At 39.7% G+C, this 24,058-nt stretch overlaps 1 protein-coding gene across 7 annotated transcripts in view; it reads left to right on the top strand.

Moving 5' to 3' along the window:
• MTMR6 (myotubularin related protein 6) overlaps positions 1-24,058 on the top strand; it is a 51,291-nt gene that overhangs the window by 9,990 nt on the left and 17,243 nt on the right. For 4 of the 7 annotated variants that reach the window (XR_004346664.1, XM_032611131.1, XM_032611134.1 and 1 more), the window contains exons 2-15: positions 1,669-1,785; positions 3,496-3,658; positions 4,923-5,080; positions 5,294-5,422; positions 6,690-6,824; positions 7,480-7,593; positions 8,951-9,083; positions 10,040-10,149; positions 10,560-10,685; positions 13,222-13,271; positions 13,724-13,924; positions 14,308-14,439; positions 14,526-14,652; positions 20,181-20,311. Coding sequence is in view for 6 of the 7 variants with exons in the window: in XM_032611131.1 (XP_032467022.1) it covers positions 1,669-1,785; positions 3,496-3,658; positions 4,923-5,080; positions 5,294-5,422; positions 6,690-6,824; positions 7,480-7,593; positions 8,951-9,083; positions 10,040-10,149; positions 10,560-10,685; positions 13,222-13,271; positions 13,724-13,924; positions 14,308-14,439; positions 14,526-14,652; positions 20,181-20,311 (1,826 nt within the window). In the remaining variant the exon portion in view is untranslated. Of the gene's footprint in view, positions 1-1,668; positions 1,786-3,495; positions 3,659-4,922; positions 5,081-5,293; positions 5,423-6,689; positions 6,825-7,479; positions 7,594-8,950; positions 9,084-10,039; positions 10,150-10,559; positions 10,686-13,221; positions 13,272-13,723; positions 13,925-14,307; positions 14,440-14,525; positions 14,653-16,487; positions 18,732-20,180; positions 20,312-24,058 lie in introns of those variants that run through there. The other 3 variants (XM_032611129.1, XM_032611130.1, XM_032611132.1) reach the window with 3 other exon arrangements.

Below are 24,058 nucleotides of genomic sequence, written 5' to 3'. Positions count from 1 at the left end.
GTAGTTGTGGCACGCGGGCTCAGTAGTTGTGGCTCGCGGGCTGTAGAGTGCAGGCTCAGTAGTTGTGGTGCACGGGCTCAGTTGCTCTGCGGCATGTGGGATCTTCCTGGACCAGGGCTCGAACCCGTGTCCCCTGCCTTGGCGAGTGGATTCTTTAACCACTGTGCCACTAGGGCAGTCCCTGATTAGCCTTTTAAATGGTAGTTATTGATTATTTTGGAAATCATAATTTCATAATGGGGCATTTTTTTCTTCAGTTTTAGTAAGAGAAAAGAAAATATATATGAGGTAAAGGCATAGAATTAATGAGATAATGGTTAGCTATGTGGTTTTGAAAACACACAATTTAAAGAACTGTCTATAACCTGCTGCTATAGCTGTGGATTAATGTTTTTAAGTTGGTAATGGTTATTTTACTCCCCCCCCATAAGAATGAATAGTAATAAATACTGTCTTTTCAAAACAGTGGTCTCCTGCACATTCTTGGCCAACTCTAACCCCTCTCTCCAGTGGCACCCGTGTGTGTGTGTGTGTGTCTGTCTGTCTGTCTGTCTGTCTGTCTGTGTGTGTTCGTGTGTGTATGTACTATCAAGAAAGATGTACTATGTACTTCACTGCCTCAGCTGTAGAGGGCAAGGGAGCAACATGCAACATAATCTATGCAAGGGAGTCCAGAGCCAGGAAGAAATACAAAGCTGACATTAGTAATTAATTAATTAACTGAGAAGCCTTCCTGTTAAGAGACAGGACATCAGTGGGCCCTGAAGAATGCTTCTCACTTAGCTGAGCAGGAGAGACTGTTGGCAGGGAGGACTGGGTGAGTAAAAGCACAGAGCTGGACACAGAACAGTATCCTGGGTGCAGAGGTGAGCAGAGTAAGTTGTAGGTTGCAACCTATTAACTGTTTCCTGATTGATTTTTTTCTGGTATTTTAGTTTCCTAACTCTAGATAATAACCTTATTTATTTCTTGACTTGCCAGCTTTAAATAAAAGATACTGATTCTTGGATACAAAAAACGTTTATGCTTATTTATACCATATCCTTGCTGTTCCCTTCCATATTTCTTTTTTTAATAAATTCATTTACTTATTTATTTTATTTTTGGCTGTGTTGGGTCTTCGTTGCTGCACGTGGGCTTTCTCTAGTTGTGGTGAGCGGGGGCTATTCTTCGTTGTGGTGCTCGGGCTTCTCATTATGGTGGCTTCTCTTGTTGCTAGAGCACGGGCTCTAGGCGTGCGGGCTCAGTAGTTGTGGCTTGAGGGCTCTAGAGAGCAGGCTCAGTAGTTGTAGCGCACGAGCTTAGTTGCTCCACGGCATGTGGGATCTTCCCGGACCAGAGCTCGAACCCGTGTTCCCTGCATTGGCAGGCAGATTCTTAACCACTGCGCCACCAGGGAAGCCCATTCCCTTCCATATTTATGTTACCTTTTTTACAGACTTCTTCTCTATTGGTTATATTTGTCACTGTAAATATTAGTAATACTTATATTGTTGGTGGTTTATATGTTCCCCAAGATATGTGCGATTTAACTTTCAATCTTAAATAAACTTACGTTTTTGAACAGAAGGAGAAAACATTTTGAAAATGTACATTTAAATGCTGGGATAACGGGAAAAGAATTTATGCGACTTTTGAAATGAGAAATAACACCTTTCTCTTTTTCAGGTTGAGCAAGTGAAATTGCTCGACCGATTCAGTACAAGCAACAAGTCGTTAACAGGAACCCTGTATCTCACGGCCACACATCTGCTGTTTATAGACTCTCATCAGAAAGAAACCTGGGTAAGGAAGACCTCTGCTGTGCTGTTTACTGTAATTATATTATTGGACATGGTCTAGCTCATGTTTTATTTTGAATATGCACAAAAAATTGTAATCGTTGGCTATCTGTCTCAACCAAAAAATTTTCAAAGTCACGTGTTCACACCTACCCTCCTATTTTAATAAGACAGTGATGTCATTGTTGAGTGGCATTCTTTCTCGGTGATGAATTTTAAGCAAAGGCCAGAAATAACACTAGAAGTTCCTGGGTGAAGAGGTAGGAGCACCGCAGTGCTGTGTAAAGGAGCTTGGTGCATTGGAAGAGCCAAAAGAAGGCTGTTGTCACCAGAACTTAGGGATGTGGCAAGGGACCTGAAATGAGGCTAGGGAGGCGGGAAATAACATGACTAGGTGGCTTTTTTATTGTTTATTTATTTACTTTTATTTTATTTTTTTGAACATCTTTATTGGAGTATAATCGCTTTACAGTGGTGTGTTAGTTTCTGCTGTATAACAAAGTGAATCAGCTATATGTATACATATATCCCCATATCTCTCCCCTCTTGCGTCTCCCTCCCACCCTCCCTATCCCACCCCTAGGTGGCTTTTTTTTTATTGCTTTTTATTTTATTTTTATAAATAAAATTTTAGAAAAGCAATTAAAAAAGAGCCATCTAGTCATGTTATTTCCCACTTCCCTAGACTCGAGTATTATTGATTTACAATGTTGTATTAATTTCTGCTGTACAGCAAAGTGACTCAGTTACACACATATATATTCTTTTTCATATTCTTTTCCATTATGGTTTATCAAAGGATATTGAATATAGTTCACTGTGCCATGCAGTAGGACCTTGTTGTTTATCCATCCTGTATATAATAGTTTGCATCTGCTAACCCCAAACTCCCACTCCTTCCCTCCCCTTCCCCCTCCCCCTTGGCAACCACAGGTCTGTTCTGTATGTCTGTGAGTCTGTTTCTGTTTTGTAGATATGTTGATTTGTATCATATTTTAGATTCTACATATAAGTGATATGTGATATATTTGTCTTTCTCTTAGTATGACAATCTCTAGGTCCGTCCGTGTTGCTGCAAATGACATTACTTCATTCTTTTTATGGCTGGGTAATATTCCATTGTATATATGTACCACATCTTCTTTGTCCACTCGTCTGTCAATGGGCATTTAGGTTGCTTCCATGACCTGGCTATTGTAAATAGCGCTGCGGTGAACACTGGGGTGCGCGTTACCTTTTTGAATTAGTGGTTTCATCTTTTCTGGGTATATGCCTAAGAGTGGGATTGCTGGATCATATGATAACTATTTAATTGTTTTTTAATGGTCACTCCTCTGCCTTGTAGAAAATGGCTTAGAGAGGGTCAAGCATAGGTGTGGAGAGGGCATTCGGGAGGCTCTTTACAGTAATTCAGGTGGGAAACAGTGGGAACATTGCAACTAGGGCCGTGACAGTGGAGATGGAGCAGAGGTATTTAGGAGATGCCGTTCTCGGGGTCTGATGGTGTGTGGAACATGTGCAGCGATGGGGAAGTATCAGGGTGTGTTTCCAGCTTGGGCATTTGGTCATTTAAAAGTTTAAGTTTGAGTGTGTAGCGTATAACCTCTGAGACTTTATTTGAAGAGGGCGTTTCTAACATTTACACACTCTGGGAAGCGAGTAAGATACTTAGTGCTTGTTTATAATGATGGTCAAGCGTTTTCTCATGCTGTAGATACTGCACCACCATATTGCCTTGGTGGAGAAACTAGCTCTCACGACTTCTGGATGCCCTCTCGTGATCCAGTGCAAGAACTTCCGGACTGTGCATTTCATTGTTCCCAGAGAAAGAGACTGCCACGATATTTACAACTCTTTGCTACAGCTGTCAAAACAAGGTACTGTTCTTCAGGGCCAAAGCTTACTTGATCAAATGAGGTGGATTATCTAAGATACTTTTAAAATATCTCATTATTGTTATTTTGTACTTTAAGTACTGTTAAGTCAAGGTCTTGTGCACTCTGTTCCAAAAAGTTTGGCCTAGAAATAATGAGAAACTTCTGATCTGAATTGTAAGAAGAAGGGGTAATAAGAAGGAAAGAAGGGATAATAAGAAGGAAAGAGCGAAACGTTTATAGTAGTACAGACTTGAAAAACCATAGATTTACGTGGATGTCTTTAAAGTTGATAAAACCAGTAGCACAGCTTTTTTTTTTTTTTTTTAAATGGTATCCCACAACTGAGAGCAATGACTTGGAAATTGATTCCTGAACGAGAAGTTAAGGACGGTCAGGCTCCTCTGGTAGCAGTGGGACTAGTACATTTAATCTGAGGGAGTGGAGCCTGAGGGGGTGAGCAGAGGGACGAGAGGGTGACCCCGGCTTTAGCAGAGGTGGCAGTGAGGGCGACATGGCCCTAGAGAGGAGTTGCATCACTGCTTACGCCCCTGAGATCTTACGCCCCTACGCCGACGTGCTGGACTCCACAGCTCTCTCTGGAGGCAAAGCGCACCGGTTCCTGAATGTTCCTTTGTGCTGAACACCTGGGTCGCAGTGGTCTGGGAGCAGGTCCACACTCACTCTGCTCTCCTAACCCTGGAAGCCTGTGCTGTCGGTCCCACTGTCCCCAGGGCAGCCCTTACAGCGGGGATGGTTCTGTGACTTTGGAGCTTGGCCTTGTTCAGAAGCGGGTGCTCTCTGGAGCTCTGAGCAGCCTTTGACGATTTTGGTCCACGCTGTCCTGTTGGGGTGTATGCAATCTCAGGTTCTGTGTGCCACCTCTAGCTTTCCATTAAAGCGCTGGGCTTCCGTTTTACATCTCATTTGGGAAAAGTGGTGGGTGGGAAGGGTCTACTTGTATCTTTAAATTTTTACTTTTAAGAAAAGGAAATATTGCAGTAGAGTGTTTAATGTATGAGTCTGTACTGTTTACTAGCTTTTGCCGATGGTGTGAATTGAATCTCAGATCAGTATGTGTGCCTTTAGGTATAGTCATCTGCATCAAAGAACTGAGAAAATATTAAGTTCAAGTATGTTCAGGTGTTAGCTGTCTCTCTGAAGATTTTTTTAAAATGGAGGGCTAAAACTGAAAAACTTCTTTCATTTGTAGTGTATTAAGTCCTATAAATTGCATCTTGACATTCATGTGTTTTGTATACCATAGCAAAATATGAAGATCTCTATGCATTCTCTTATAATCCCAAACAAAATGATTCAGAAAGGCTGCGAGGTTGGCAGCTCGTCGACCTCGCTGAAGAGTATAAGAGGATGGGCGTGCCGAATTCCAACTGGCAGCTGTCCGACGCCAACCGCGACTACAAGGTAAGGGGCTCAGAAAACGTTGTCACCTGTCGGAGGGGCTCAGAAAACATACTGGAGGGGAGGGTCAGAGACCGTCATAGCAGTGACTTGTCTATGTACTGCCAAGTACTGTTCTTGCATTTAATAAGTTTTCGTGGTTTTTAAAGGTGATTTTTAACCTCTTGGTTTTTGAACTATGAGTAGCATGGTTATATTTTATTTGATTTTTTACAGATTTGTGAAACTTATCCCAGAGAACTTTATGTTCCCCGAATAGCAAGCAAACCAATCATTGTTGGTAGTTCCAAGTTCCGGAGCAAGGGAAGGTTCCCAGTTCTTTCCTACTATCACCAAAATAAGGAGGTAGGAAGCTGTCTTTTGATTTTACAGATGGAGTGTAACCCTCTTCAGATTGTGTCCAAAAGAACACTCATTTTTACATTTAGAGGTCATTGTTGCAGTGTCGCCGATAGAGGAATGCTGGCTTTTCCCTTGATTACATTTTTGAAATTTTAAAACAAAATTATCTGAAACACAGAAACTTTCATACTTGTCGTCTTCCTCCCCTCCCTCTCATCCTTTCCTTCCTTCCTTCCAGTAGTGACTTGAAAATAACAGGATTTGTGAACAGATAGATTCTCCTTCCTTTCCTGTACTTCTCTTTTGATCCTGCTTGTTTTGGGGGAAACCAGATAGTTCTGAAAAGCCAACTATTGGGAAAAGGGAGAGAGCCAAGGGTGTTTGAGGCTCCCATTTTAATAGTCAGCTCTTCAGATCAGAAGGAGTTTTGCTGTATGAATAGGTGGAGGAGTCTTTTCACTGAGATTCTGTAATCGGGCTTGCCCGTCCCAGTACAGTTTGCCTTTGTGGTCTCCACAGAAGGCCAGGAGGTACTGCATATTTAGTGCCTTATACGCATGGGATCCTCATATAACTTTATAAGGTAGTCTCTGGGTATTATTCCCTGTACCTTTCAAATGGGGAAGCTGTGGTTCAGCGAGGGCGAATCATTTTCCTGTCCTCACAGCTGGTAACTTGAGGGATGGATGCCAGTTCTGACTCCCAGTCTTTTGTGGCCTGATTTTTTTCCTTGAGAAGGTTTTAGAATTTTCTTTTCCCCCAGCGTCCTGAAATTTCACAATGATTTCAGGCCTTGGCATGTTGTTTTAAATGCTACGTGGAAACTTCGGACTTAGTTTTGGGAAATTGCCCCTCTATTTCTTTGGTAGCTTCCTCTCTTGTGTTAATTTTCTTTGTACTTTTGTGTGTGTATGTGGACAAGTGGGCTTCCTAGCATAAACTTTCTATGCTAGGAAGTTAATACCCTCTAAATTCTCTCCTCTTTATCTCATTCTAGAAGATTCCCTCAACCTTATCTCCAGTCCATCTCCCGGCTCCTTTATTTTTGCTATAGGATTTTTTTGTTGTTTTTTGATTTTGTTTTGCTTTCTGTTTTCGTTTTGTTTTTGTTTTTTGGCTGTGCTGTGAGGCGTGCGGGATCTTAGTTCCCTGACTTTTAAATAGATTGCATGCACATTTGATTTTAACGGTGGGATTTTTTCCTTTAAGTGTGTCTCTGAGGTGTGTTTTAGACGTCTTTGGATAATCTATTTCCTCTTTTTAAAACTAGGCTGCCATTTGTCGGTGTAGTCAGCCACTGTCAGGATTCAGTGCCCGGTGCCTGGAGGATGAACACTTGCTTCAGGCCATCAGCAAAGCCAACCCAGCCAACCGCTACATGTATGTCATGGACACCAGGCCCAGAGTATGTGTCTTAAGTCTAGTATGGTCTGGCAGTTCACTTGCCTCTGCTAATTCAGTTAGTGGGAACAGATCACTTCGTCCATATTTAACATATCTGAATCCTAGTTGTAAATTAACCGAGGCTAATGATACTAAGGAAATCAATCTTTAAAGGATACCGACTTAGAATACCAATTTCCCAAGAACCCAGGTGGTGATTTCTTATGTCTTCTGATATATATACAAATTAGGAAACCTGAATTTTATATTGGGACCTCTAGATGATATGTAAGCCTTATGTTATTGTGAAGAAATACTGAAAAGTATGTGTTGTGAAAATCAGAAATTCTTATTACTTTTTTTGGTGGAATTTTTAATTGGCAAAACGCTGTTAAAATAATGGACTGTAATTTGGAATATTCAGGAAAATAAGGAAAATAGATAGTGAGCTAACTTAGGAAATATTGAACTAGGGAATTATAAATAGTGAACAGTAAATAGTTGTTCTGTTAGGTATCTATAATGTCAGGATAAATTTTTATCATTGGAACAAATGCTAGAATCCCTTTTTCTTTTTGTAAACACAGTTAAACAACCAATTCATGTAAGATACTGAAACTAAAGTAATTAAAATCCTCAATGGTAATAGCTAACATTACTTTTAATTTTTATTATAGCATCGCATGCAGAGCTGGTGGGCTACACAAAAGGACATTGGCAGAATTATAGTGAGAATTTCTTCAAAAATCTGGAATGATGAGAAAATAAGAGAAAGCGATGGGAAAAAGCGAGTGAGCGATATAGAACGCAATTTTAGGCAGCTTTGTCGAAAGGAATGGTAGTTGTTTTAGAAGTAATTCTCATCATTATGCAACTTCACAAAAGATAATGGAGAAAACAGAAGATAAGATTAATTTGCATAAATTAACAAGTATTAAAAATTAGAAATTGATAATTTGATATTCTTTTGTTTTAAAAAAAGACTTTCTTAGAATTCAAGGGTGTTGGTGATACCTCTTGTAAGAAAAATTTTAGTTTACTTCCTTGTATAATCTAGGTGGGTTAATTGCTTAGAACTATTTTTAGGTAATACTAGATATAAAAAGATGATTGTAACGTAAGACTTTCTGAACATGAGGTCTGAGGGTGATTTGTTTCTCAGGCCCTCATATCTCTTACTTATATAATTGGCTCCTACACAGAAAACAGATCTTTCTTTGATTGGTTCGTTTTCCTAGTTAAACTCAAGTGGTAATAATGTGGAAGCATTTAAACACCTAACTCTTGCCTTAGCCATCACAGGTCAGTAGACACAATTTAACTATACTTCTTACCAGCCTGGGCCCCAATCCACTGCATGAAAAGCAACTTTTTCTTCCAACTTAGGTTCTGTTTCATCCAAGTTTGTAAGACTATTTAGCAAATTATCATGACGTACCATATGAAATCCTAGTCTGAAAGAATTAAACATGCCAAATCTTAACCTCTGATAGCATTTGATCTAATAGCCAAAGACCGTGGGCCTATAGGCAGTCTTCTCTCCCTAGAAACTGGGCTATTTTTGACCCAGTTCTTGGAGATGTATCAGGCTAGCTCATCATATGCTGTGTCGTATAGGGTGTGGTCTTCCAGTAACCCTGAATATGGAGGACCTGGAACAATCTAGAGCATGTTTCAGATGTGATTTTTCAGGGTCCCTGTGGCTTTCTGAATGATTAAGTGCTCCAGGCTTGTTCTGAAGTGAATCTTCTAAGTTCATTCTGTAAAAACTCCCCAACTCTGCTCAACTCTGAATCATACAGGGTTTGGACAGCAGACATTTCTTTCTTTTTTTAAATTTTAAAATATTACAAACATATGGAAGACTGACTAAATACATATGTGAATTAGTTTCATGAATTATATGTGGGGAACTTCTTATCTGATTCTTATCTAGCAATCATTTTGTTACTTGATAGGATCCTTCTGTACTATGGATAACATATATGACACTTTTCACTTATTAAAACATGGTAGTATATTCAGTTTTGATGAGTTCCTTTAAACTCTGCTAGCTAAATTGTGGTTTATTTAGTGTTCTCATGATATTTTGGTAAACTAAAAGATAAAAGCAATTTGTCTCTAAATTTCTAAAATTTAAAATTTTAGCTGAATGCAATGGCCAACAGAGCAGCTGGAAAAGGTTATGAAAATGAAGACAACTATTCTAATATTAGATTTCAGTTTGTTGGAATTGAAAATATTCATGTCATGCGGTCCAGCCTTCAGAAATTATTGGAAGGTACGATTATTGCTTACCTTCTAGGCAGCTTTGTCCCATAGAAATGTAATGCTAGTCACATTATAAAATTTAAAATTATATAATTAAAAATTTTCTAGTAGTCACGTTCAGAAGAGTAAAAACCAGTTGAAATTAATTTTAATAATATACTTAACCTAATACATTAAAAACATGCTAACATGTAATCAGTATAAAAAATTAGTAATGATATATTTTGCTTCTTTTCCTTTAAGTCCTAGAAATTGGCTAGTGTGTCTCTTATACTTACTGTGGACTACTCACATTTCAAGTGTTTAATAGCTGTATTTCAGTAGTGGCTACTATATTTATTAGACAGTATAATTCTACTGGTTTTTACAAAAAATTGCTATTGTTAGATATTCTTGATTAGTCAGTACAGTGAAGATTAATTTATGACAGTGTTCCATTTAAATATTAAGCTATCTTTCCAGTTTTGGTGTGGAACTTAAAAAACTGGAATCTCAGACTTTTTTTTTTTTTTCTTTTTTTGCGGTATGTGGGCCTCTCACTGCTGTGGCCTCTCCCGTTGCGGAGCACAGGCTCCGGACGCACAGGCTCAGCGGCCATGACTCACGGGCCCAGCCGCTCCGCGGCATGTGGGATCTGCACGAACCCGTGTCCCCTGCATCGGCAGGCGGACTCTCAACCACTGGCCACCAGGGAAGCCCCTCAGGCTATTTTTAGTTACACATTTGTGTTGAAAATTTTTTTAAAAAGGGTATTGGAGCAATTTTTTTTTTTAAACACGAGGAGTGACAGAAAAATGTACCTAAAACTCCATTATTGAGCTTTTTAATAGCATGTGTTCATGTATAAAGAGTCTTGCCTGTTTATTTTGTCCTCTTCTCTTCTTCCCCACCTTGCTCCCCAGGAGTCTCTTGAATAGAAGTGGGCACTCAAGCTCCTTTCTAACTGAAATGTCTTTCCCCTTGCAGTCAACGGTACCAAAGGGCTTTCCGTCAGTGATTTCTACTCGGGTCTGGAGAACGCAGGATGGCTGCGCCATATCAAAGCCGTTATGGACGCTGCAATCTTCTTAGCCAAAGTAACCCTTCTTCACTCATGTTTGATCTGGGGTTTCACTGGTTGGGAAGGAATGGATTTATTCTGTTGGGTGCTGGTATCCTTTCCTGCCAGATAACTTTTATTATGTTTTACCTCTTTAATGAGGTTCACTTTAATATGAACCTTGAAAGTATCATGTAGCACTTAATATAGGAACTTCAAAAGAAATTCCCCGACACGTTGAAACGGCATTTTTGTCTGTGCTTTTTGTTTGTTCGCTTTGTGTTTTGTCCAGTTCCTTGGAGATTATGCTGTGACAACATAATCATTGCAATCCTAGTTCTTCTTTATAATGCAATACCTGCTACTTTGGTTTTTGAGTAAATAGCACTTACTGATTTACCTAAAATAGATTTTGCTGGAATCGAAGTGTGTGGTCTTTCTTTTCAGGCAATAATGGTTGAAAATGCGAGTGTGTTGGTACATTGCTCTGATGGTTGGGACAGGACTTCCCAGGTCTGTTCCCTGGGCTCTCTCTTATTGGATCCCTACTACAGGACAATCAGAGGATTCATGGTAAGGACTTGTTTGGCCAGACCACTGGTCTCAAATAGGAGTGATTTTGTCCCCCTCCAGGAGTCATCTTGATTGTTATAACTAAAGGAAAGGGTGTACCTGGGATCCAGCTGGTGGAGGCCAGCTGCTAATAACCTATAATTCACAGGACGGTCCCTACAACAGAGGATTACCTGGCCCAAAATGTCAGTACTGCTGAGGCTGAGGAACTCTGAGTTAGATTAATTTCCACTTGTGCCATCTCTTTGACAAAAAGTTTTAGATTAAAAGGTTTTTTTCCCCCATAAAATGTTGCAATAGAAATATTCAGTATTTCTCCCTCATTTTTATCTAACAAATGTAAATATTGTAGTAAGACAAGACATAGATAAGAGTACTTATAAATTATATTCTAGAGGAAACTTTCTATTCAATGCACCTTCACTTGTTAGTTGTAACTACACTTTAGGGAGCATGTTTTAAACCTGAAGGTGCGATTTCTAGTTGAGCAGATTCCCTGCTTTGTGGCGCCGAAGCCCTGGCTCCTGGGTTTTGTGTGCTTTTTAATGCACGAGCGTGGTCAGATTGACTCCTGTTTTCACAATTTGTCTTAACTCAGGGCAGGTAAAATAAATGAAGAGCTGGTAGGCAGTTTTTATTAGTTTAGAATTATGAAGCACAGTGCTGTCTTAAAGCAGGGGAAGGTTTAACACAGCCAGACCCCTTTCAGAACCGTTGTTTTCGTGGTGCCAGCATGTTGCATCTGGGACAGGTCAAATGCGAGGGCTTCTAATAAAGTAAGGTTCCGCTTGCCTTGGGCGTGTGAGATAGGGGTGTTTCCTTGGCCCTGTTTGGCTTTCACTGTCTGCCGGGCGTCCAGATGAAAGCGTGCAGTAAGTGACCGGCAGCCGTGTGGGAGCCTCGCAGGCTAGAGGAACGGTGAGGACTAAAGCGTGGCTCCTGCAGGTGACTGCAGCCGGCGGGTGATGGGTAGGGTGCAGGCTGTGTGAGGGGTGAGGCTGGCATAGAAGAACGGGGTGAGCTAGGGCCCGAGGAGGAGAAGTCTGGCAGGCAACTGGACGTCCCCCTGCTGGGGGGTGAGACCCAGTAACAGGCTTTTTTTTTTTTTTCTTTGCGGTACGCGGGCCTCTCACTGCTGTGGCCTCTCCCGTTGCGGAGCACAGGCTCCGGGCGCGCAGGCTCAGCGGCCATGGCTCACGGGCCCAGCCGCTCCGCGGCATGCGGGATCTTCCCGGACCGGGGCACGAACCCGTGTCCCCTGCATCGGCAGGCGGACTCTCAACCACTGCGCCACCAGGGAAGCCCAGCAACAGGCTTTAAACGCGGGAAACGGGAACATGCTCAGAGCTCATCTTTTTAAAAAGATGGTGTCTGGAATGCAGAGCGGTGGGAATGGAGGCTAGGAGACCCGCATAGAAGCTGATAGGATGACTTAGGAGAGAAAAGAGGGCCAGAACTAAGGCAGTGCCCCGCGGATGGAGGAGTGGGCGACGGGCCCCTCCAGGGAGGGCGAGACAGCGGAGTAAGCGTTGTTCGCGGACTGGGTGTGGGTGGGGGAGAAGACGCCTCTTCTCGGATTGCTTCCAGGCTCTGCGCTCAGTTGCCAGGATGGACTGTGCTGAGAGAAGCGACGGAGTGAGTTGAGTGAGAACGGTGTTGAGTTTCAGACGTGGGTGTGTGGCGGGATGGCAAAGATCCCACGGTAGAAACCGAGGCTACAGCCCAGACCACGTGCCCAAGGTTGCCGGGTGTGGAAGTGGGGAAGCTGGGATTTGAGCCCGTGCACTGTGACTCCAGAATCTTCTTTACCCACACGTGCCATGGCCTTCTGGAGAGATTTAAGGCAAAGTCAGAGGAGCTAAAAGTGGCAATTTTGACATTGAAAAGAATGTACTTGGTGATTATATAACGAAATTAGAAAGTATAGTAAATACTAAGAAGATAATGTTGTTTAGATTAGACCGAAAATAATTAGAAACCTATTATTTCAGTAGAGTTGTAACAGAAAAGAGTGCACTCAGGAGGTCGCATATCAACATTTGAATTTGGATATAAACTTTTCATTGGTTTCTTTACCATCCTTTTTTTTTTTTAAAAAGTATTACAGAAGTAACGTACAAGTAAGCCAAAAGGTTTAAACATCCACCCCAGTTTGCCACCCAGTAACCACTGGTAACCTTCTGATTTTCATTTTCCTAACCTTTTTTCTGTGCATACATCATCATACATACAAAAAATGTAAATGCAATAGTGTTTTATAACATGCACTTTTCACTTAAAATGTAATAAATGCAACTGAAGTAAATTTAAGTCACAAGACCTACTGTATTTCTTTTTATGTATCATTTTCACTCCTTGTTAAGCCAGCCTCTAACCCAGCTTCTTGCTGTCTTTTGCCTGTAATTTAAAAAATTTCATTTTGTTTGCCACCATAAGTGAAAAGTGTAAATGCTGTTTTTAAGATAATAGGATTTAATCCATTCTAAACAAAAAAAGAATTGTGGTTACAAAATGGATTTTACTTTTTCTCGTTAAGGTTTTAATAGAAAAAGATTGGATCTCCTTTGGACATAAATATTCGGAGAGGTGAGTCACAGTTATACATTTAGGCACTTGGTAAAGTTAGTAGAACTAATTTAGAGTACCTGAATGTTCCTGTTCTTCATGAACTCCCGTGTCTGATGGGAGGTGAGAGTGGTGTTTTTTTGTATGAAGCCTGATTTAATTCTTTTTCTGTCATTTTTTTCAAGTCTGATACTTTTGTTAATTTTCATAGCAGTTTATTACCTTCCGTTTTGTCTGCATTGTAGTAGTTAGAATGTAACAGACCTGTTAAAATTGTGGTTGAAAAACTCATAGGTGTAAATTGTTTCAATAAAAACATGACAGTTTTTTTTTTTTTAAATGCCAATGTAACAATGTTTTACGATTTTTTTTGGCGGGGGTGGGGGCGGGATATGTATTTAAATTTAACAATACCCGAACAGTTGACCTCTTTCAGTGGCATTTTTAAAAGCTTGTACTTTCTGGGGGGTTAGGTGTGGCCATTTGGATGGTGACCCAAAGGAAGTTTCACCGGTGTTTACTCAGTTCTTGGAATGTGTGTGGCATTTGACTGAACAGTTTCCACAAGCCTTCGAATTCAATGAAGCGTTTCTTCTTCAGATCCATGAACATATTCATTCATGCCAGTTTGGAAACTTTATTGGAAATTGTCAGAAGGAAAGAGAAGAACTCAAGTAAGGCAGTTGATTGAAATAGGCTTTCTTCTTTCCTATTTAGCTGAGGTCTAACATAAATCATAGTTGAACTTAAACTATCTTGACAGTATGATATGGAACTGAGTCTTATTGTAAAGATTTTTATTGTCTGTTTTTCTGAAGCTGAGTATGCTCTGAGTACCCCTCACACTCTCGGGTTAATAGTTAAAATTTGTTTTGAAGTGTAGCATACATACAGAAAAGTATGTACAGTGTAAGTGTGAAGAATTCAGAGGTGAGGCTAGACTGTGAATAGAAGTAAAAACTAAGACTTAAATCTACATGGGAAATGACTGCCTGCTTTACAAAAGTGAGGGTTAGCGTCTCTGGGAAAGATCTTCGTGTTTTTCTCATCACATTAGGTTAAAGGAGAAGACTTACTCCCTGTGGCCGTTCCTTTTGGATGACCAGGAGAAGTACTTCAATCCTCTGTACAGTTCCACGTCTCAGAAATTGGCAGTTTTGGAGCCAAATACAGTATCTTTCAATTTCAAGTAAGCTGGCATTATTGAAGTATTTATACTCAATTTTTCTCCAACACAATTTATTGAAGTATTTTTTTTCTATTTTTGTCATAAAGGTTTTGGAGAAACATGTACCACCAATTTGATCGAACGTTGCACCCTAGGCAGTCTGTATTTAATATAATTATGAATATGAATGAGCAAAATAAGCAGCTACAGAAAGATGTGAAAGACTTAGAATCCGTAAGTATTCTCAAGTATCTGATGTAATATATTTGGAATATTAAATTAGTTTATTTCCTTACTTGGTGCTCTCAGTGTAAATGTAGCGTACGTATCAATAGAAATCTTGTAAGTACTCATGGTTGCTTCAAAATCAGGTCTCCTCTGCTTTGAACAGGTTAGTTTAAATCGCTTTCCCTGAATTTTAAAATATATTGAACTATTTGAAGTATAATATATAGAGAAATCGAGATATAATATCAGGCTATTCACCAGCTGGCTTTGTGAGGTTTTAAGATTTACGGTATTTGATTCAGACCTTTCATGTTTCTGTTAGAAGGGAAGACACATTATCGATCTATTTGCAGACCCTGTGAGCCCTACTGAGTCTTCCCCACTACACTTGCTGCGCTGAATCTGGTGTTAGTCATTCCTGTGCCTATTTTTATACTTCCTCTATATATGTTTATATCCACAAACAATTTATAATATTGTTGCATATGGTTTGAAATATTATTTTTATTATATATTGAAAAAAGAAAGTAGTTATGTATAAGATGTAGAGGGCAACAAATCACATGAATGCCCAGGTACCCTTCACTCCGATTAAGAAAGCACGTTTTAAAGCTATACAAAGGCTGTCATGCTTCACTTCGCTCTACATTGTTTTGAAATTTATCCACGTTGATACACGTAGCTTTAATTCATCTGTTTTATCAGTAGCTACTGTATCGTATTCTCTTGTGTGACTGTATCACAGTCCATCAATTCAGCTGTGCTTGACATTTCAGTTATTTGCAGTTTCGGATTTCCATGACGAGTGAAGTTGAATTTTTCCCTTTCTGCGAATGGCCTATTCAAACCATTTTTCTGTTGGCGTATTTGCCTTTTTCTTACTGATTTATAAGAATTCTTTATATACCACACACTAATTCTTATTTAGTTAAATGTATCACCAATGGCTTTGTCCAGTCTTTTCTTATCTTTTCCATTTTCTTTATGGTATGTTTCATATAGTTACTGTGAATTTTAATATAGTCAAATTGCTCAGTCTTTATGTTTTATGCCTTTTTGTATATCTTGTTTAAGAAATCCTTCTCCACCCTAAGACGTTTCTTAACCATTATATGTAACAAAAAGGATCAGTAAGTCCATGTTTTAAGAAATCCTGGCCAATTGTTATAACTCAGTGAGACTATCCTGTCTGCCTCTCAGACAGGAGTGTTGCTGGTCACCTCTCAGATAAGGAGGTCATGACTGCCTGAGTGACCTGTAGGAGAGGCAAGCCCAAGATATAGACGGTACAAGAAGGTTGTCTGGAGATCAGTCCAAGGATCTAGAGAGTGTGGAACTCTGCCAAAGAATCCTTTTAAAATCTCTTAAAATCAAAAAAATTCTGTTGTATTCTATAGCCTGTCGTGCTCTGTCGTGCTCACCTACCAAACCATTGTAGGAAAACCACATAAGAAAGCTCTTCAGGCCGTCACACCTTCAACTAAATGAGTGTGTGTTTGTTACATTATATAGCTGTGATTTCAGGGTGACTGTCTCACTTATATTTCTCTCATTATAAAATGTTTGCTTTTTATAGTTTCTAGGAAATGTATGTGCTTTTCAGATATGAAGGCCTAGTGATCTTCTGTCAAATATGTTTTCCATCGCAAAAGTCGCACACAGTTGGGATTCTCAACCATGTCTCACCTACACTAGATTTTAATTTTTTGAGATTTAATTTTGCGTCGTACATAAAGAGAACATTTTCAGAAGCTCAATTTTTGTGTACTTTCATCTAACATATATTGAACCTGTGGCGTGTACAGTTTGTAATTTTTTTTCAAATTTGGATTTGTTTCTAGCAAATTAAGCAACATAAAAATAAGCAGACAGATGGAGTTCTCACCAAGGAATTGTTAAATTCAGTTCGTCCTGAATCACCTGCCCTCAGAACCTCCTTGTGTCTCAAGGAGCAGACTCTAGAGCTGCCTGTGAACGATGCTCTCCGAACTGTAGAGGGCAGCAGCCCCGCAGATAACCGCTACAGCGAGTACGCGGACGAGTTTTCCAAAGCGGAGCCTGCTGTGGTCAGCTCGGAGTATGGCGTGGCCAGAATGACGTGTTAGGCTCAGAGAGACTTTTCTGGCTGCCTGCGGTGCGAGAAGTGGATTATTGTGAGGATGGCCTGTGTGTGCGACCCAAGGAATTTGCCTAGTGATAATCTTAGAGTTTACCAGTAGGTTGATAGTTGAAGTCAGGATGCTAACTGCTCTTGTGAGAGAAGGCAGTTCAGCTGCATTTCTTGCAGGAAATGAATGGCCTTCGGCTCTTTAAGAAGCAGGTGGTACTGGCGGGTTTACTGCACACTCAGTTTGTCCTGTACACTAGTGAACTGACATGTCTATGAATTACATGTTAATTACAGTCAAATAGGAATAGCCTTCCATAAGTATGATTTGACTGCCAGAAAACAAAACTGACAAAGTGGTCCCTTACTTAATAATTGACACGGCATGTACTTTCAATTGTGTAACTACGAATATTTGCAAAATTTGCCTATTAGTGGTGTTTATTGTTGAAGTGCCATGAAAAATATTTCTAAGGAAGCCTTAAAGTCTCAGTTTATTCACTACACTACTCTTCAGCTTTAGAGCCTAGAGCAAGATGGTTGGTTGTGTGTTTCCCTTGGTCGGTCCGGTTGTATCTGTGAGCAGCTGCCCTGGCCCCCGCAGGAGCTGCATGCTGCAGTGCCCCTGTGGAAACAAAACGGTGGTCGAAGGACACTGCCAAGCTCATGTCTGGCTGGTCCCACTTTCGTGGTCAAAATTAACGAAACCGACGGTTTTGTTCTGCTTATAATTTGTTTAGTGCTACATTTAACGACTTATTATTTACGACTTACCTTGTTGATTTCCTGTATATGTGTAAGCACATTTGACTGTCTTTTATGAATGGATTACTGCATCCTGTTGATTCTTGTTTTGTGGTTGGCTTTATTCCTTTGATAAGTATGGAAGTTTACGAAGCTAAAGCCCTAAACTGTTCTTAGAGACAATGAATAGTACATATATGTATATTTTTAAACTGTTTTCTCTCTCAGTGAATTGTTCTTCCTAGAAGAAACTTTCAATTTACCCAAGAATTTTGGGGTCAAAAAAAGGGAATACGGATAGTTTAGATTTTGCTTGGTTGCATGAATTTTTCTCTGTGAAACATTTTTTTCTTCTCTGTTAACATAGAAGAAAAAAGAAAAAAAGGAAAATTAAGGATAGCCTAATACAAAGTTAATGTTTAACAAAAAAACTTAAATGCTAGGAAGAGTTTCATTTTGCCACGTTATTGATAACTTTATTCTCTGTACTAGTACATATTATTAAAGCACCAAAAAAAAAAAATAGAAAAGAAAGAAAGAAAATGACTTTCAGTTGACGGTATCACCCAGCTGGCTTTAAAATGGACAATTTAACATGGGTGGCACAAGATATGATTGAAGGGTACTAGGAAATCTGCATAGCATTCCTTATGCTTCTTTTTATTATACCTACATCTGTTATATTAATTTTGAACATAAATAACTTTTTCAAATGGAAGAAAAGGCTTTATTGTATGAGCTTATCCTATTTATTTTTCCAATGCTTTTCTGTAATGCATTATGTAATAAGAAAAATACTTCTTTTTAAACAGTGACCGAAATGCACTATAAAATAGAGTTTGTGATTTAGCCATGTCTATTTCCATATTTAAGCACTGGGACAAGAAACTTAAGCCTTGTGACCACAAAGGGAAGCTATTGTGCCTTGTTACTTGGTTCCAGTGACTGATTGTGGTTTTAGCATCTTCCACGGCAGACTTCTTACATTCAACTCTTTGGTTTATTATCTTAATCTTCAGTTTGAGGCATATATATGTGTGTGTTTATATGCTCACACCTGGGCTGAGAAACCAGCTAACATCCTAAGTGACCTACAGGGTATATGTTGGCAAAAAGTAGTTGTGTATATGTCTTATAAGATTGCATTTGTGTTCAGTGTGTTTGGGATTGTATAGCATGTACATTATTACATACATTGTTTAAAGGTAATTAAATGTTCATGTTTTACATTGAATTATTATTTTTTTTTTGAAAAAACAAATGGGATCCAGTTGTGGTGGGGTTTTTTCTCCCTCATGTAAGCAAATGGGCCTGCACATGACACGATTCATCACAGTATAAGGTTTGAGCAGTTAATTTTTCAAAAGGAGATGTTGATAAATAATCATTATTATATACAGAAGCAATTACCAAAATATTAAAAGAAGCATAGTGCGCTAAAAGGTTCAGCAGGTATAGTTGATAATGTCCCTCCATTTTCTGTGTGATCCTGTCACTTCCTGCTGTCATGTCAGTATTTTATTGTGTCCTCCTCAACTTGTTGGTAGAAGGTGGTATCCAACGAATTTGTACGTTTAAGGTGCAGTGTCTCTCCAGAGACGGGCCTGGATGTGATCAGACACAGGAAGTTGCCTGGCAGAGAGGACTGTGACTTTATTTGGGGGTGTTCTGAACAAGTTGCTTAGGCTAGAAGTAGCTTGGGGAATCATGGCTAAATAAAGATGGCTGGAAGACCTCTCTTTTTAAAAAAAATTATTTGGTGGGGTAGCAGGGCAGGGGGTAGTGTCAGGTTAACATCTTTTAAGCTCATTATTTTTGGGGCAGTTTTAGGTTCACAGCAGAATTGGAGGGGAGGTGCAGAGATTTCCTTATATACCCCTGCCCCACACACGCATAGCTTCCCCCATTATTAACATCACTCACCAGATGGTACATTTGTTAAAATCAATGGACCTATACTGACACATCATAATCACCCAAAGTCCATAGTTTACCTTAGGGTTCACTCTTGGTGTTGTATATTCTGTGGGTTTGGACAAATGTATAATGACCTTTACGTATCGTACAGAGTATTTTCACTGCCTTAAAAATCCTCTATGCTCCACCATCCTTCCCCTTCCCCAACCCCGCAGCAACCACCGATCTTTTTACTGTCTCCATAGTTTTACCATTTCCAGAATGTCATACAGCAGGAATCATACGGTAAGTAACCTCTCAGATTGGTTACAGATTCTCTCACTTAGTCATATACATTTAAGGTTCTTCCATGTTTTTTCGTGGCTTGGTAGCTCATTTCGTTTTAGCTCTGAATAATATTCCATTGTCTGGGTGGACCACAGTTTATGTATCCATTCACCTATCGTAGGACATTTGGGTTGCTTCCAGGTTTTAGCAGTTATGAATAAAGCTGCTATATAAACATCTGCGTCTGTGTTCAGATTTTTGTGTGGCTGAATACCAAGGAGCACGATTGCTGGCGTGTATGGTAAGAGTGTGTTCAATTTTGTAAGAAACCGCCGATCAGTCTTCCAGAGTGGCTTTACTGTTTGCATTCCCACCAGCAGTGAATGAGAATTCCTGCTGCTTCACGTCCTTACCGGTATTTGGTGTCGTCAGTGATCCGGATTCTGGCCATTCTTACGGATGTGTAACCAGTGTTTTCTGACTTTTTTTCCTTGTGCAGAAGGTCAGCTTCAGACTACTGGACAATTTCCAGTTGGCATTCCAAGTTGGAAGAAATGCCTGCAGTCACCTGCAGTACTACACAGAGCAGTTGCAGACTGTGAATGACATCGGTCCATTTTCATTACCCAGGTTTGAGATATTTTGTTGGCTGCTCTGTGTAGTTGTCCATTTGGCATCAGCATACCTCGATTAATTAAATAAAATGTAGAACCTCTTTTTAAAAATGTCACTATACCTATATGGGGAAATAATCTGAAATAGAGTGGATATATGTGTACGTAGAGCTGATTCACTTATCAGCTAAATCAGCTAAATCACTATAGCTGATTTTAGGAACCTGTACTTTAGGAACCTGTACTAGAAAAAAAGCCTGTAATTTAGAATGGTTGATTGTCTCTAAAAGAGTATACTATAGTGCTTGCCATCTTATTAAAAAAAAACCAAACAGGAATTTCTGCCATTTTTATAAACAGTATTAATGCTACTCTAGTTATCACTGAGCAAGTAAACTATCCTTTGCACGGCAACTTTTAGAAAATAGTGGGATGTGTAACTGAAAGCAGCCTTCAGGAGCTCTAAGACTTAGTAGTAGACTCCTAAGGCCCTAGCTTTGAGTTTCTGATGCAGCAAGTGTTGGTTGGGACTCGGGGGTTAAAAAAGCATTTACATAGCGATAAAGCATTTGCATTTTAAAATATCTTGGAGATTCTGATGCAGAATGGCAGGAGAATCACACTCCCAGGCGCACTGCCTGCAGCCACCTTCCCTGATCAGTAGGAGTCTCTCATTCTCAAAGGAAAAGCTGAATTCGTCTTGTACAAAGAGCAGTAGATCGGGGAGCATCTTACTTCTGAAACGGTGCTTCACGGATGGACGTGAGAAATAGACCTTCGTCCTGAGCCACTGAGAGTTTGGGCTCTTTGTTACTGTGGGTAACCTGGTCCATCCTGAATGATGAAACCACTGGCACACCTAAGAGGAGAACAAATCTGATTTCATCTAAAGACCAGTCCCTCACCGTCCTCAGGTGGCCTGTTACTTGTGCTTGCACTCGTGTCTGGTTACGGGTCATTGTGTTTGGCCAGAGCTCTTTCCTCTCTTTATCTCCAACAGTCGCCTCCCCTCTGCCCCTTGGCATTGACTCCTTGAGCCAGACCAGCTGTGAAGTACCACCCCGCCCTCTGTGCTTGTCTAGCTGTTTCCTCGTGGTGTAGTTTAGCTTGTTCCTCTATCTGCTATACCTCCTGTAAAGTAGGCACGAGATGAGATTCAGATTAACATTTCAGGAAAGATGCTGTGTACTTCACATTGAATCCCTCAGGAGGGTATCATGTCAGGCTGTTCACTTTTAGGATGCTGAATTTGGTCGCTTGGTTGATCTCACCGATATAAAGGTACATTTTTTCCCTTTGGACTTAGCAGGTGCTCTGCAGGGTAATGTTTTGGCATCAAAATGAACATCCTATTCCCTGACAACCTATCCACTGATATTTGCCTAGATCAGTTATTTCATGGGGTGTTTCAAAATTGTGATTTTTTTAATTTGTTTTTTTACCTAAATAGTTCAAAATGTGTGTGTATTTGTGTGTGTGAGTGTGTGTGTGTGTGTGTGTGTGTGTAGATATTGATGGGTAAGGCATCGATGGGTAAGGCATCGATTTTTTTTTTCTTTTTTTCTTTTTCCATATATTTGAGGTCATTTTTACTTTCTCTTCTCATTTTTTTTCCCCAGCAGGTGGTAGTGGTTTTTTTCTTTATTTAAGATCTTTTTTTATATTTTAGGGAGACTGACCCTTTCTCTATGATATAATGTGCTGATGTATTTTATCATCAGAATTTCAATTCATTCATTTATAATCAACATGGACTCGTGTCTGGTGTTAGCTCTGCCATATTTTACTGTCTTTATTGTGAGTATATTTAGTGTAACTTTGTATAATTATACTTTATAATTTTTGTCTTTATACTATGTAGTCTTATTTTTAAAGTATTTTAGAATATTTCTTTTGGTAATTATATATTTGGATTTGTGTCCCAGTAGTTGCCTTTTTACTCTTTGCAAGATTGTTTTGGTTGTTCGGGATCCGTTGGAATTCCATATGAATTTTTGGATGTGCTTTTCTATTTCTGCAAAAATGCTGTGGGATTTTCGATAGGCATTGCATTGAATCAATAGATTGCTTTGGATACTGTTGACGTCTTAATATTCAGTCTTCTTGATCTGTGAACAAGGAATTTCCATTTATTTGTGTTTTGTAAAATTTCTTTCAGCAACATTTTATAGTGTTCAGAGTACAAGTCTTTGCCTCCTTGGTTAAGTTTATTCCTAAGTATTTTGTTCTTTTTGATGCTATTAGAAATGGAATTATTTTCTTAATTTCCTTTTCAGATTTTTCATTTTTAGCATATAGAGACACAGCGGATTTTTGTGTGTTGATTTTGTATCCTGCAACTTTTCTGAATTCATTTATTAGCTCTAACCATTTTTGTATGTGGAATCTTTAGGGTTTTATACATGTAAGATCATGTCATCTGTGAACAGAGATAGTTTTACTTCTTCCTTTCCACTTTGGATACCTTTTGTTTCTTTTTTCTTGCCTGATTGCTCTGGCTAGAATGTCCAGTCCTATGTTGAATAGAAGTGGTGAAAACAGGCATCCTTATTGTTCTTGATCTTAGGAGAAGAGATTTCGATCTTTCGGTATGAGCTATGGGGTTTTCGTTTATGGCCTTTACCATATTAAGGAAATTTCCTTCTCTTCCTAATTGGTTGGGTATTTTTTTTATCATGAAAGGGTGTTGAATTTTGTCAGATGATTTTTCCGCATTAATTAAGATTGACTATGTGGGTTTTCCCTTCTTTCTGTTAATGTGGTATATTACACTGATTGATTTCTATACGTTGAACCATCTTTGCTTTCTGGGAATAAATCCCACTTGGTCATGGTCTATGATCCTTTTAATGTGCTGTTGAAGTAGTTTGCTAGTATTTGTTGAGGATTGTTGTATCAGTGTCCATAAGGGATATTGGTCTGTAGTTTCTTTTCTTACCATGTCTTTGGCTTTGGCCCAGCTGTTGTTTATGGTTGACTTTTGACATGCATTGGTAAACTAGAAGAGTGACCACCATGAAAACCTGACACTTCAGCAAGGAAGAGGACAGAAAAGCATTCCTCAGACTCATAAACCGAGCCATCATCCTTCAGCTCATCTTAAATTTTTCTTTTGATGTGGTTACCAAAAATGTGAAAATGAAAATCAGTGTGGCTAAAAGGGTCATGTAAAATATACGAGAAATTCTAGACTCACTCCAGCCATCTGAAAGCAAAGGCAGAATACTGTAAAAGACATGGAGTTGGAGACGTGTTCAACACCATGAGTGTGAAACTGGGCAACAGGGAAGCTATTATTCAGATTTCCAGATTGCCCTACGTTTCTATCAGAGGGTGTTCCTGTGGTAAAGCAGTGACTGAAGACGGTGGTGAGGGGTCCAGGCCAGCGCTCTCTAATACAAGTATAGTGCGAGCCAAGGATTTAGTGTTTCTAAGAAGCCACGTTTTAAAAAGTAAACAGGTGATAAATTTTATTTAACCCGATGTATCCAGAATATTATCATTTTAACAAGTGGCTGAGGTAAAAGTCATAAATGTGACATTTAGCGTATTTTTTGGTACTCAGTCTTCACAACCTGGTATGCTTTCCGCTTACAGCACGTACCAACTTGGACTTGCCGCACCGCAGGAGCTCAGGAGCCGCACGTGCCTACCTGTTTGCGGCAGCAGAAACCTAAGCAGCGGGGTCTCGCTTGTCCAGTTCTGTTCCTCTGTTTACTTTCCCAAAGCTTCCCAGATGAAGTGGATCGCTTTCCTGCCCTCT

Source organism: Phocoena sinus, chromosome 18, assembly GCF_008692025.1.
Source record: "Phocoena sinus isolate mPhoSin1 chromosome 18, mPhoSin1.pri, whole genome shotgun sequence".
NCBI lineage: Eukaryota > Metazoa > Chordata > Mammalia > Artiodactyla > Phocoenidae > Phocoena > Phocoena sinus.
The sequence above is the reverse complement of the archived record's forward strand: the minus strand, read 5'-3'. Positions and strand labels throughout refer to the sequence as shown.